The sequence below is a fragment of the Panicum virgatum genome, chromosome 3N (assembly GCF_016808335.1).
Source record: "Panicum virgatum strain AP13 chromosome 3N, P.virgatum_v5, whole genome shotgun sequence".
Lineage (NCBI taxonomy): Eukaryota > Viridiplantae > Streptophyta > Magnoliopsida > Poales > Poaceae > Panicum > Panicum virgatum.
In genome coordinates this window covers 13,147,865-13,160,692 of record NC_053147.1, presented here as the reverse complement: position 1 = coordinate 13,160,692, position 12,828 = coordinate 13,147,865, and the positions used below count along the sequence as shown (strand labels likewise).

Sequence of the window (12,828 nt, the reverse complement as noted above, 5' to 3'; positions counted from 1 at the left end):
ATAAAAAATTAAATATAAAATATCATTTAGCTATGTATAAATTACACATATATACTACCATCTTATTATTTTGCCAACAAACCGAATCTCCACGTTCGCTCTCAAGGTTTAGAAATTCCCACGTTAATCGGAGAAAAATAAAAAAATAAAAATTATCCATCACTGCTATTATGATAAAAATTAGTCTTACCCACCACTACCATTACGATAAAAATTAGCCTAAAATACCCGTGTGTTTAATTAAAAATCACCCACCAATGCCATTACGAAAAATTAAATATAAAATATGATTTAACTATGTGTCAGCTGCAAACATATACAAACATATACTATTAATAAAAACTAAAGCTAACAACAATCAATCAAAATAAAAAAATAAGAATAATTATAAGCATAATATTATTAAAGCTAAACAAATCAAACTGTTATTATAGGTAGATCATATTTGAATTGTTTTAACCAACAATAAGACATAATTTATGATAATGAATAGGGTGATGTATAGTAACAAATAGTATAATCTTTAAAAAATAGTAAGAATACAACAATATGTAAATTTTTTAATTTTCAATAATAGCTGCGCAAATGCGCAGGCCATGCGTCTAATTTAATGTGTAAGAACATAAATTGATCTATATTTATAAGATCTAATTTCTCACTGGTTAATTGATTTCCTATTCTCCAAGTTAAACATGGCAATATATGGCTGTCTAAAACAATCACAATTGCATGGTATAGCCCGCGTATTTGCGTGGCTAGTATTGAAAATTTAAAAAATTGCATATTGTTGTAACCTTAATTAAAGATTATACTACTTTTTTAGTATACATCGCTCTGTTCATTATCGTAAATTATGTCTTATTGTTGGTTAAAATAATTCATATATGATTTACCTATAATAACAATTTGATTTGTTGAGCTTTATTAATATTATGCATATAATTATTCTTATTTTTGTTTTATTTTAATTGATTGTTGTTAGCTTTCGTTTTTATTGATAGTATATGTTTGTAACTGATACATAGCTAATGGCACAGGGGTATTTTAGGCTAATTTTTATTATAATAGCAGTGGTGAGTATATATGTTTGTAACTGATACATAGCTAAATGATATTTTATATTTAATATTTCATAATGGCATTGGTGATTTGTTGAGCTTTATTAATATTATATATATAATTATTCTTATTTTCATTTTATTTTAATTGATTGTTGTTAGCTTTAGTTTTTATTAATAGTATATGTTTGTAACTGATACATAGCTAATGGCACAGGGGTATTTTAGACTAATTTTTATAGATCAGTTTAGTTTTTGTTAGGGTTTGGTTCTCCAGCGACATCGACGAAGTGGTGGCGACGATGACGCTTTAGAATAAAGTCTCCCCGGTCTTTCCCTACCTCAACGATGTCTGTTCCGGCACCGACGATGGTCAAGTAGGAGTTAGTCCTGTCAGATCTGAAGGTTCTCTTCAGATCTTTGCAGTTGGTGTGTCAATCAGGAGATGCAGTTGACTGTTTTTTGTTGTGGCGACTTCGAACTCTTCTTTCGATCTGTTCTGCGACAAGATCCGGTTTCTTCAACCCTCTGTTTCGGTGGTGAAGGATTGCAAGACTGTGTTGCTTGGGGTGTTCCCCCAGCCGATGTTCTTTAATTATGTCTAATTATTGGTTAAAAATAGTCAAATATGATCTACCTACATAACAATTTGATTTGTTGAGCTTTAATAATATTATGCATATAATTATTCTTATTCTTATTTTATTTTAAGTCAAAGATGGCAGCTTAATTATGCTAACTAGGCGTATAACCTGCGCATTTGCGCGACTAGTATTGAAAATTCAAAAATTTGCATGTCGTTGTATTCTTAATTAAAGATTATACTATTTTTTACCATATATCACTCTATTCATTATCGTAAATTATGTCTTATTGTTGGTTAAAACAATTCAAATATGATATACCTATAAAAACAATTTGATTTGTGGAGCTTTAGTAATATTATGCATATAATTATTTTTATTTTAATTTTATTTTAATTGATTGTTGTTAGCTTTAGTTTTTATTAATAGTATAGCTAAATGATATTTTATATTTATTTTTTCATAATAGCATTGGTGGGTGATTTTTAATTAGGCATCGGAGTATTTTAGGTTAATTTTATCATAATGACAATGGAGGTAAGATAGAAATATTATTCAGTTAAATTAGTTTTGATAGTAATATGCAGAACATTAGTAGTTAAATTGCTATTAGGAAAATTTTTATTATGCCCTTGAGGTGATTTAAAATTATATTACGTTTAAATGCTCAGCAATACAATATATGGGATGTATATACATTATTTATGTAATATAGATATTAAAAAATATTTGAATAGCGTTACGTATGTTGACATTTGGCTAGAAAATTGTTTCAATATTTAGATTGAGGTATGAACTTCATCATCAACATATATTCACTATATGCCGGCCGGCCAGATGACCATCTGGGACCGGAAGCCATCGTTATTGTCTACTAGCCTTTTTCAGCTAGCCTTCCAACGGCCCAACCCCACGTCTCCTTCCTTTCTGTGCTAGCTAGAGGGCCGCACAGTTTTGTAGGAATGAAATTCAAAGCACAAGAGAACCCACAATGATTCACCGGCATGAGAGTAGTCTAATCTAATTAGACTAGTCTATGTTTCGTAACAGAGGTATCAAGACTGAGAATTAAATAATTGTGCCGGCTACGATTTATATGGACGAGACTCTTCTCTCGTCCCATAAAACTCTCTTTCTCCCCTCTTGCTCACAAAAAATAATAATGTGGTAATTTAACACCATGAAACTTCCATTACGGCTGTCAGAGCCCTTTCATTGCAAAGCCACATCCAATCCAACCAACAGTCGTCACCAATAAAGAGGCGGAAGAACACAGGAAGACCCTGCTTTGCAGGATTTCTGCAATAACTCCAGCTCGGGCAGGAGCTCGGCAAACATTTTGTATGAGGAATCCTTTTTTAAGTGGAAAATAACGATTGAGTTGTTAGCTCGATGATCAGTTATTCGGTTGGGAGGCCACCCGCCAGCGTTCAAATTCTAGGTTCCACTGGTATGACACCATCGTAAAGAAAAAGCACAGTTACAATGTGATACACGTTCATAGGTGTGCTCTTACCGTCAGTGGCATGTCTTGGATAGCCGGGATTCGTGGTCTTTTCTCAACCGTACGTCTATACGGAAGAAAAAGCTTCTATCTTTCATTCAAATCTCGAGTGAGGTTTCCTCGGAGGTTGAGTTTTTTAGTGAAAAATAGATAAGTCGGAGACTTCTCCAAAACAGCTCCGGCTTATGCTTTGAAGCTCCTCGCGAGGAGTCCTACCAAAACACCTCCGAAGTTGCGCAGTGACAATGTTGATCATAACCACACGAGGAGGATTCTCCATGCAGTCGATTATCGCCACCAGTCGCTGACCTCGTCAATGAGTACACAAGAGTGGTCTTCAATTGACCTGAGTACATGACCTGTGAGGAAATACGGAGAGAGAGAGGAGAGATGGCATCGCATCGCAAGCCTATGCATATGGGGGTACGGTACAGTAGAGAATTCTCGGAGGAAAGCGAAGGGATCAGAGTTCCGAGTCCAAGAAGTAAGTAAGGATGCGAAACATGGTGGTTGGGGCCCGCCGATGGGAAGAGAAGAAGAGTGGAGAAAGACCCAACGGAAAGACCCAACGGGCCGGAAGGAGCAGAGTCAGCAACGCCAAAACCGGCCGCGGTTTTGGCAGCCCGCCCACAGAGGCTGGTGGCGGTCGTTGGCTGGTTTTCCCAGAAACCGGGGCAGGCATACCACAGTTGGATTGGACGGGGTTCTAGTTTCCGCAAAACCAGGAGCGGAGCCAACCAGAAGGAAGAAACCATCATCCATCCGGATGGGTGGTGGGATTCCTGGGTTCTGGGCTGGAAAAGCCGGCACGGCCACTGCTGTGATTGGTGGACGGGGAGGAGGATTCCTCCGGCAGGTCGGCCGGCCGTCCTTTTCGCTTTCCCTGGCTGTGTGTGTTTAGATCCCTGTAAAAAAGGTAGAAAAAGCCGCATCGAATACTGTAGCACTTTTCATTTGTTTGTGGTAAATATTATTCTACTATGATCTAATTAGGCTCAAAAGATTCGTCTCGCAACGTACATCAAAACTATGTAATTAGTTTTTTTATTTACCTATATTTAGTACTCCATACATGAGTCATTTGTTATATTTAATGTTTCGATGCGATTTCGATGTGATGGAAAATTTGGAAAATTTAGAGAAATTTGGGATCTAAACACTGCTGTTTCGTGGCGATCTGCCGCCCGCCCCCGGATGCTTGCTCGCTTGTGGTACTGGTACTACTGTAATACTGTTGTTCACCACGGTTGACGTAAACTACTGCTGTGTGTGTGGCTGTTGTTGGAGTGGTGTGAGAGAAAAACACTGCTGGCTGGTTAGTAGCTGGAGACTTGCTGCTGTAGTGGTGTGAGAGGAAAATATTATTGTCCGGTGCTGGAGAAAAACAGCATAACAAGGTCTGGGTGTCTCTCCCTCTCTTTTTTTTTCTTTTGGAAAAAAAAGTTGCGTTGCGCTACTGCTGTGTCTCCATGGTCTTTGAACCAAACCGAGATGATGTTTGAGAAACCCAGACCAGAATGATGTCCTGCTTCTGCCAAAAAAAGGTACTGAGAATCTCCTGGTTATAGCTGTAGATAAACATCACGGCTATTAGTTAAGGTTTTTTAGTTCCCACCCCGTAAACGCAAAAATACAAAATTTTGCAAAAGAATCTTACTAATTTAAAGTACTAAATGAAATCTATTTACAAAACTTTTTGCATGGATGGGCTGTAAATCACGAGACGAATCTAATGAACCTACTTAATCTATGATTTGCAACAGTGATGCTACAGTAACCATTCGCTGATTATTGATTAATCATGGATTAATTAACATTATTAGATTCGTCTCGCGATTTACAACCCATCTGTGTAAAAAGATTTGTAAATAGATTTCCTTTAGTACTTCAAATTTGTAAGATTACATCGCAAATTTTTTTTACATTTACACATCGACGAACTAAACACGGCCTAAACCAGTTTACCAAATAAATAAAGGTAAGGAATAACAAGGAGCAGCCGTCGGTATCTAACCTGGCGGTGGCGGGTGGGGCGGGCGCCTCCTGCCTGTAACGTGTGACGCGGCCAGCATTGCTTGGGCCACACACCACGCCAGCAGTAGAAAACCGGGCTGCCGGGATCCAAAACCGTGGGGGCTGGGCGCCCACCGTATTGCCGAGGTGCATGCACCCTCCAGACGGATGGGATTAAACAAAGGCGCAGATTAAAAAAATGTCACATCGAATATTTCGATATATGCAAAGAGAATTAAATAAAGTTTATTTATAATTTTTTTGAATAAATAGGTTGTAAATCGCGAGACGAATCTAATGAGCCTACTTAATTCATGATTTGCAACAATGATGCTACAGTAACCATTCGCTAATTATTGATTAATCATAGATTAATTAGCATCATTAGATTCGTCTCGCGATTTACAATGTACAAAAAGTTTTATAAATAGACTTCGTTTATTACTTTAAATTAATAAGATTCATTTGCAAAAAATTTTTTGCAACTGAACTAAACACGGCCAAAGACAACCAGCTCGCGAACGGCATGTGCCCATAGTACACACGGCCCACGAGGAAAGCCATCCCGTCCCGTCAAGTCCAGCAAGAGAAGCGGCGGCGGGCAGGCGGGGCGGCCGGAGCACGCGGCGAATCCTCGGACGGACCAGCGCGCGCGCCTTCCCGTTCCCAGTTTCCGGAAGCCAAAACCAGTGGCGCCGTCCCACTCAAACCCAACCCGCTGCGCACCCACCCCCTCCAGGGAGGGATATACATAGCTAGCGCCCTCTCCCTCCGTTGCCCAGCCAGCAAGCTCCATCCCCGGCTCCATCCCACTCGCACATCGACGACCGATCATCGATCGCCACCCACCTCCAGCACTCGGTTACTCCTCGTTCGCTCCAGGCACACCAGCAAGGAGGAGGCAGGAGAGATGAGGCTGAGCTGCAACGGGTGCCGCGTGCTCCGCAAGGGGTGCACGGACGCGTGCACCATCCGGCAGTGCCTGCAGTGGATCAAGGCCCCCGACGCGCAGGCCAACGCCACCGTCTTCCTCGCCAAGTTCTACGGCCGGGCGGGGCTGCTCAACCTCATCGACGCCGCGCCCGACGCCGCGCTCCGCCCGGCCGTCTTCCGCTCCCTGCTCTACGAGGCCTGCGGCCGGATCGTCAACCCCGTCTACGGCTCCGTGGGGCTGCTCTGGTCGGGGAAGTGGCACCTCTGCCAGGCCGCCGTCGAGGCCGTCCTCAGGGGCGCGCCCATCGTCCAGATCTCCGACGAGGACGCCGCCGCCGCCAGCCCCGCGCACCTGCACAAGGCCGCCGCCGCCTCGTGCTACGACATCCGCCACGTCGCCGCCAAGTCCAAGCCGGCCGACGACGCCCAGAGCAGCAAAGGCGGCAGCGTCCTCCACAAGGTCGCCAAGCCCGGGCGCACGCGCTTCAAGCGCTCGTCGTCGTCGTCGTCGCCGCCATCGAAGAGGCAGGCCACCAAGGCGAGCAAGCCTTCCGGCACGGACGACGACGCCGACGACGTGGTGATGGCGGACCGCCGCCAACACGACGACGAACAGCACGTCCAGCTGGTGATGGCGGACCACGCGTCGTCCGACGACGACACCCACCACCACCAGGAGGCGTCGGCGGCGTCGCTCGACACGGACGCCGAGGCCGCCTCCCACGTCAGCCAGGCCGAGCAGATCCCCGCGGCGGAAGAGGACCACCTCCAACAAGAGCAGCAACAGCAGCATCAGCCGGGCCTCGACCTCACGCTCGGGTTCGGACTGTTCGCACCCGTGGCCGCCGCGGCGCGCCCGCCGACGCCACCCGCGGACGCCGGCTGCAGCCGCGGAGCCTGGAGCACCGCCGAGGAGCCCGGGGTCGTGGGCTTCCAGTTCCTCTAGGCTAGCTCCAGCAAGCGGCACACTCATCTCCTGTACATGTGTTACACAGGCAGGCAGAGACGAGTGATAGAGGTCGCCATTGCAAAAGCATAGAGGTTTTTGCACTAGGAACAAACTCAAGTTTTTTTCCCCACCCCAAGTCCGTTTCGCTTAGATTTAGGCCCAAAGAGAAGCAGTACCACAACTCCTTACAATTGTTAAAATTAGGCTTCTTTTCCTTTGTTTTTCTTTTTCTTGACTGAAACATGATACAGTTTCCTGTTACTCTGTGAATGAACAAGAGGAAGAATCAAATTGAAACAATGGCTTTGTTTAGATGCGAAAAATTTTGGATGTAAAGTAATGTAGTTCTTTCGTTTGTATTTAGTAATTATTGTCTCGTCATGGATTAATTAATTGTTCAAAGATTCGTGATTGGGAATTTTGTAAAGTTTTGAAATTTTGAGGCATCTAAACAAAACAAGGCCAATGCCATTTTATTTCATCAACTCTGACAGCCTGACTGACTGATTGGTGTGCTCTTCTCATGATCCCATCTGTGTCTGCATGTATCGACGACGGACATGTTCCTTGCTTGATGCCGGAAATGGATGCTGCTCCATCTCTGCTTTTGTCAGTGCAGCATACACGCACCTACAGGATTCGGATGATCCGAGGTAGAGCTTGGGATGGAGGTCACAGCTGCAAACCAATAAGCTGATGTCACCGAATCCAGCTTGGAGGAAGAAGACCCTTCTCCGCTCGTGCTCCTCCAGTCGTCTCTGCAAAACCTGAGCCCAGCGCGCAAAACCTGAAAGACAGAAATGTTGCACTGGCGTGCGCGTGGCTCCTGAGCTGGAGATGGCCTTAGAGCTACTCCTGAAGCATCTCTATCTCAGATCTCTTTGACAGCGATGCGAGCGATTGGTTTCCAGCGAGAGACTAAGAGATATGTAGGAGATATATCATGGAGTGCACGATTCGCATGCAATGTCTGTCAATGGAGATCGAGAGGCGCGATCTTAGCAATAACATCCAAAAGTTAGCAAAGAAAGAGGACATGCACTTTACCCCCAAATAATCCTGCCGCCTAGTACTAGTCCACAAAACGTCCAACATTCTTACCCCAAATAATCCTGCCGCCTAGTACTAGCTCACAAAATGTCCAAAATTCATCTAGAAATTTGCTCGTAGCGTGCCGAATTACCATGAGCGTTTCATGCAAATACATAGCATTACATTCGTATTCAAACACCCACAAGGATGCAGATGCTGCCCTATCAACTCTCGTCCATGGGATCGTTTCCACCGCCTTGCTTGGGCTCTGCATCCTTGTCCCCAGCCGAAGAGGAGGATCCTGCTTTGTCAACCGAGTCTTCCAGAGCCTCCAGGAATGAGACCACTGTGAACTTATCTGCCATTATGACACACAGAAAGGGAGAGGAAAAAAAAAGATTCTCAGATACCAAAAACTGATGCACAGTGGAAAATTTAGAAGAAAAAAAATCGGTTCCAAACTTCAGTAACAAACATTGCTGCATACTCCCTCGTCCCGAGCGACAGTTATTTAGGGATGGAGAGAGTAGACCTTATGTATATAAGAATTACTGCTCACTGAGCAAATCTCCTTTATAAATACTAATATCACAAGCACGCTAGATATAACGAATCTATGAAGTGCAGAGTAGAAGTGAGTGAATGGGAAAGAAATGGATTTACATTTATTCGGGTCAACTCCAAATTGGGCAAGATCTATTTGCCCAGTCCGTAGCACCTGTCACACAGCCAAGCATCAAAATCAGAATACTATTGGGAACAAACGGCATCTCTGCATAGCACATGAAAATGGTAAGGACGAGCAACTAACATGGGTGAATGCATCTAATTGCTGACGCAAAGGAGGACTTTGGAGAAGCTCAAGGATATCAGCAGGAGTCCATGAGCCCTGGAATTGAACAATTGCCAGAAAATTGAGCACAAGGATTAATTCAACTGAAAGCCAGGTTAGTGACATAACAATACAAACCTCCGGAAGATGTGATGCCAATTGTTCAATGGGCAGGTTCTCAATTAATGGCAAGATCAATTCAGGCTTCAAGATGTCTCCTAGTCCTACTCCTACAGCACCAACCAAAAACTTATAAAGAAATTTGGTCAATGACAAGAGTGCATCAGTTATGGCACTTACCAGCATCAGGGTCAGCTGCAGCACCTGATACACCTGGAGAATGCAAGTAAAAGTTTCAGAGGAGCATGCAACAGAGAAGAACTCAAAGGGAATAGTTTTCAGCTGGTACCTGATGGCTGTATTGCACTCAGTATTCGTTGCAGGTCCTCCAAGCGTACAGGTCCAGCAGCAGATGTCACTTCACCAGCCAAATCAGAAGTCATGCTCTGATCAACTAAATTCCCAGCTCTGACAAATGCATGCAGGTAAGGTATAAAAGTTATCAAACAAGGTGGTAGAACAACATCTGCCATACAAAATGTACAAAGTTGATGCTTTCATCCATATAGTTGAAAAAAATATCACATTGCAAACAAGAGCAACAACAAAAATCACATTTTAAGGAAAAAAACAATGTTTTCATTCATATAACCGCAAAAATATCATGATGCAAACAAGGGCAGTGAAATCAATGGACAAAAATATTCAGCCAGATAAAGACGATGCTAACACTAATTCTGAGACTGCATTGAGCGTGTATTATACACGCAGTTTCTATAGCCATGTATTATACAATATTGGTAGGATATTAAGGCCACAATGGAATTACATACCTCGAAGAGATATCATCATCAGCTGTATCTTCAGACATTTCTGCTTCGATAGGCACTGCAAGATCCGCCTCAGCATCTGCACAGCAATACGGCTTAACATTGATCAAGGACTGAGTTAAGTGTTGAGGCTGCCAAGTGCCAAAATTCAGAGCTTACCTAATGGCCGATTTAAGTAGGCATTAACTTGGATGCAAATCTGAGAATCCCCATCAGCATTTGGTTCCTGAAAAAAAAATAAAGAGTACAATGATCTACCGTTGAGAATGTTGAAGGAATTACAGCTTTCACACAAAAACATTTACAGTTTCTCATTAACTGACCTGCATCCAGAAGAAGAATTTTCTGTTGTCATGCTTGAACTTCAAGATGTAAACCCTTCCAGACGATTCTGTTACCTAATGAAGTGAACTAGAGTTAATAAATGAAGCATAACCAAATTGAGAAACATCTCAAACTTGGATTAACATTACTGAATACCTTCTCGAAGATGGCCTCATCAGGAAAGACAATTTGGTCCTTTGTGAGATGGAATCAAGGACAGACAAAACTAGTGTAATATCCTGATATAAATAAAACCAGAGAGAAGTGGAGGCGTTACCAAGTTCAAAAATTCAAGTCCACAAAAGGACCATATAAGTTCAAGCATTTATAACAGGCAGTTTCTGCAAACTATAATTTCTAACAAATTATCAATTTCTTTGAAGTATTCCAATCAACTGAGAAAATCAGAATAGAGTGAGGTGCCTACAAAAAATACAAGTGCAAGAGGATACATCTTCAACTATGTTCTGTCCACGATCAAGCCACTGAAAGTGGACTAAGCCTTCTTCACCCTACAAAGAGGTTTTACAAATATTCTTGGTGAAATTCCAAGAAACAAATTATGTAACTAGCTTATAAGTTTTATTGACAGCAAGTTTAGTATAAGTTTGAGCATCCATACCCTACCAACACGGACAAGCCCCTTGCGTGTGTCAGGAACCACTCGTGTTCCCTCAAGAGACATCTTACCAGCACGAAACTCACACATGACATCCTGGCAAATACATCAAAGAAATACATTAATCTACATCTAAAAGTTTTATAGTTTATGAATTAATCAATTAAAAACAATGAGATTGCAAATTTTAAACATAGAGGCCATTCAGATTCTGACAACTGAAATAAGATTTCAGTGCTCTTTCATTTTGAATGTAAAACTCTAGGCACTATCTACAAAGAGAAAAATATAAGAATGGGCAAATGCAGACAGTACCCAAATACCCAACTTACATAACAAAGGGCTAATTATTGTTTTCATTTTCCACATTTGCACATCACTGACTCTCATTATAATCAGTCTGAATTATCAATGAAATAAACCTCAGAGTATCAGATGCAATGTATTCACATGCTAAAGTACACTATGAAGCAGCAGCAGCTGTGGCTTCTAACTTTGCGTAAAACGTAAGTTCAGTGCCCCTAAAAATTCTACTCGTATGGATCACAAACACTTGTGCCTGTTGTTTGGGCTGTGTATGTTAGGCCCAAGAGCCCAACTGTAAGCATATATATCCTCCACAGCATAGCAATGATGTAGGACAATCCAGATATTGCATACCAAAAGACCTACACTGTTATAGAACTTGAACGGGGGCAGCATGGTCGCTCTTCTGATAGGAAAGCAATGAACTCCCTACAACTCGCTATTTAATAAGCTAGAGGTGATAACAATTCAAATAAAGTGAAAATATTGCTGGTACCAGTTCTCATGCTCAAAAAACACTTTTAAGTGGAAAGCACCAAAATAAACAGGAAACAAAGAGCATAAGTGTTGATAACAAAAAACTTGTGCCTAGAGCTAGTACTAGAAGATCACAGAAACAGTCCGCTAACATGCTAGTGCGGAAACTAGAGTGCAAGTGCCGTTGGTTTATGACAAGAACCACAAAGTTGGTACTCCAGATAGAGCAAATATACTGAAATCCTTCTGGCTTCAATCTAAAGTCCATGCTAAATAATCATGAAATAGGAAATGCGGCATTAGAAAGTCAGTAATCTGCAGAAGAGACAAGAGGACAAGTGGCATTTACCTGTAGAGGCTCAGGGCTCTCCATGTGACAACTGACAAAAAAAGGCGATGCTGCAAAGTATAAGCCCTACAGGATGCAAAGGATTTATACGAGTGAGTAAAATCTTTGGCAGTCAACTAGAGCAGGCATCTTAGAAGTAGCACAAAATAGGAATCAGGCTTTGATAAGAGCATCTTAGAAAGTCACAGTTAGATCAATGAACGATATGCACAACAAACTGGGTAAATGCTAGTAAAACTCTATGGATATCCAATAGATGCAGTTTGGGCGCACGCAGAGTGTCTCACTTCCTGGAATACAGAAATACGCACTTCTTATCTTATATAATTTAGAAAAACGCGCTTATGAAAAGATTAAATAGAGACGGCTAATGAATCTATGGTTTTCGCATTGTCAATTCCCTGGTAGCCAATGCATCTAGAAAATCCCCAGCATGTCCACTGTAGAGAGATATTCAGGACCATATAAATCGGCATTGCTTAGCAAGCTTGCGAGTCAGGGCGCACACGCACGGGGCTGGGTTATTTATGCTTTGGGAAGACAAATCAGATGCGTTTGCTTCGGCCGCGGAGGAATGAACCCGAAATCCTATCGGGGCATAATACATGATGCAAACGTCTTAAACGCAGCGTAAAAATCCGCAGTAAACTTGGATGGTGCGTCCGACCGAGCAATCATTGAGGAGGGGGGGGGGGGGGAGCCACTAGGGGCCTAGGGCTTGCTTTGCTTACCAAGAGTTTCCTGTACCACGACCCCGGACGGATCAGCAGCCCGCTCCGCTTCAGCAGACGGAAGGAGAGAGAGGAGGACGAGAAGAGGCGTCGGCGGCGTCGGCTTTGTGGGTTGCGGCCTCGCCTGTCGCCTTCGTCGGCTCTCGGCTGGTCATGGGGCGGAGTCGGAGAGAGAAGGAAGAAGCCGGCCAGAAAGGTCAGCTGGGCTGTATGTTCCAAGATGGGCC

General features: G+C 42.7%; 2 protein-coding genes across 3 annotated transcripts; one reads left to right on the top strand and one right to left on the bottom strand.

Annotated features, from left to right (window-relative positions):
- The first annotated feature begins 5,789 nt into the window (after positions 1 to 5,789).
- Positions 5,790 to 7,353, top strand: LOC120664400 (LOB domain-containing protein 40-like). Its single transcript, XM_039943609.1, has one exon. The coding sequence runs from the start codon at positions 6,070 to 6,072 to the stop codon at positions 7,036 to 7,038; it is 969 nt and encodes a 322-aa protein (XP_039799543.1). The 5' UTR covers positions 5,790 to 6,069; the 3' UTR covers positions 7,039 to 7,353.
- A 661-nt stretch (positions 7,354 to 8,014) lies between these two features.
- LOC120664401 (26S proteasome regulatory subunit RPN13-like) lies at positions 8,015 to 12,780 on the bottom strand. 2 transcript variants are annotated; one of them, XM_039943611.1, is made up of 14 exons: positions 12,602 to 12,780; positions 11,871 to 11,936; positions 10,742 to 10,834; positions 10,572 to 10,631; positions 10,276 to 10,314; positions 10,119 to 10,193; positions 9,955 to 10,021; positions 9,799 to 9,874; positions 9,315 to 9,433; positions 9,206 to 9,238; positions 9,044 to 9,129; positions 8,885 to 8,962; positions 8,737 to 8,791; positions 8,015 to 8,431 (listed from the first exon to the last, which is right to left on the bottom strand). In XM_039943611.1, exons 2-14 carry the CDS (start codon positions 11,892 to 11,894, stop codon positions 8,298 to 8,300), a joined length of 939 nt encoding a protein of 312 aa, XP_039799545.1. In that variant the 5' UTR covers positions 11,895 to 11,936; positions 12,602 to 12,780; the 3' UTR covers positions 8,015 to 8,297. The 2 variants fall into 2 exon arrangements, with proteins under 2 accessions (XP_039799545.1, XP_039799544.1); XM_039943610.1 differs by having other exon boundaries at positions 9,044 to 9,135; positions 12,602 to 12,779.
- Between the last annotated feature and the right edge of the window lie 48 nt (positions 12,781 to 12,828).

Coding starts and splice junctions, on each gene's coding strand:
- LOC120664400 (XM_039943609.1), top strand. CDS start 6,070: ATGAGGCTGAGCTGCAACGGGTGCCGCGTGCTCCGCAAGGGGTGCACG.
- LOC120664401 (XM_039943610.1), bottom strand. CDS start 11,894: ATGGAGAGCCCTGAGCCTCTACAG. Junction 10,194..10,275: donor ATGAGGCCATCTTCGAGAAG/GTATTCAGTAAT, acceptor TCACTTCATTAG/GTAACAGAATCGTCTGGAAG. Junction 9,434..9,798: donor GATGATGATATCTCTTCGAG/GTATGTAATTCC, acceptor TGCATTTGTCAG/AGCTGGGAATTTAGTTGATC.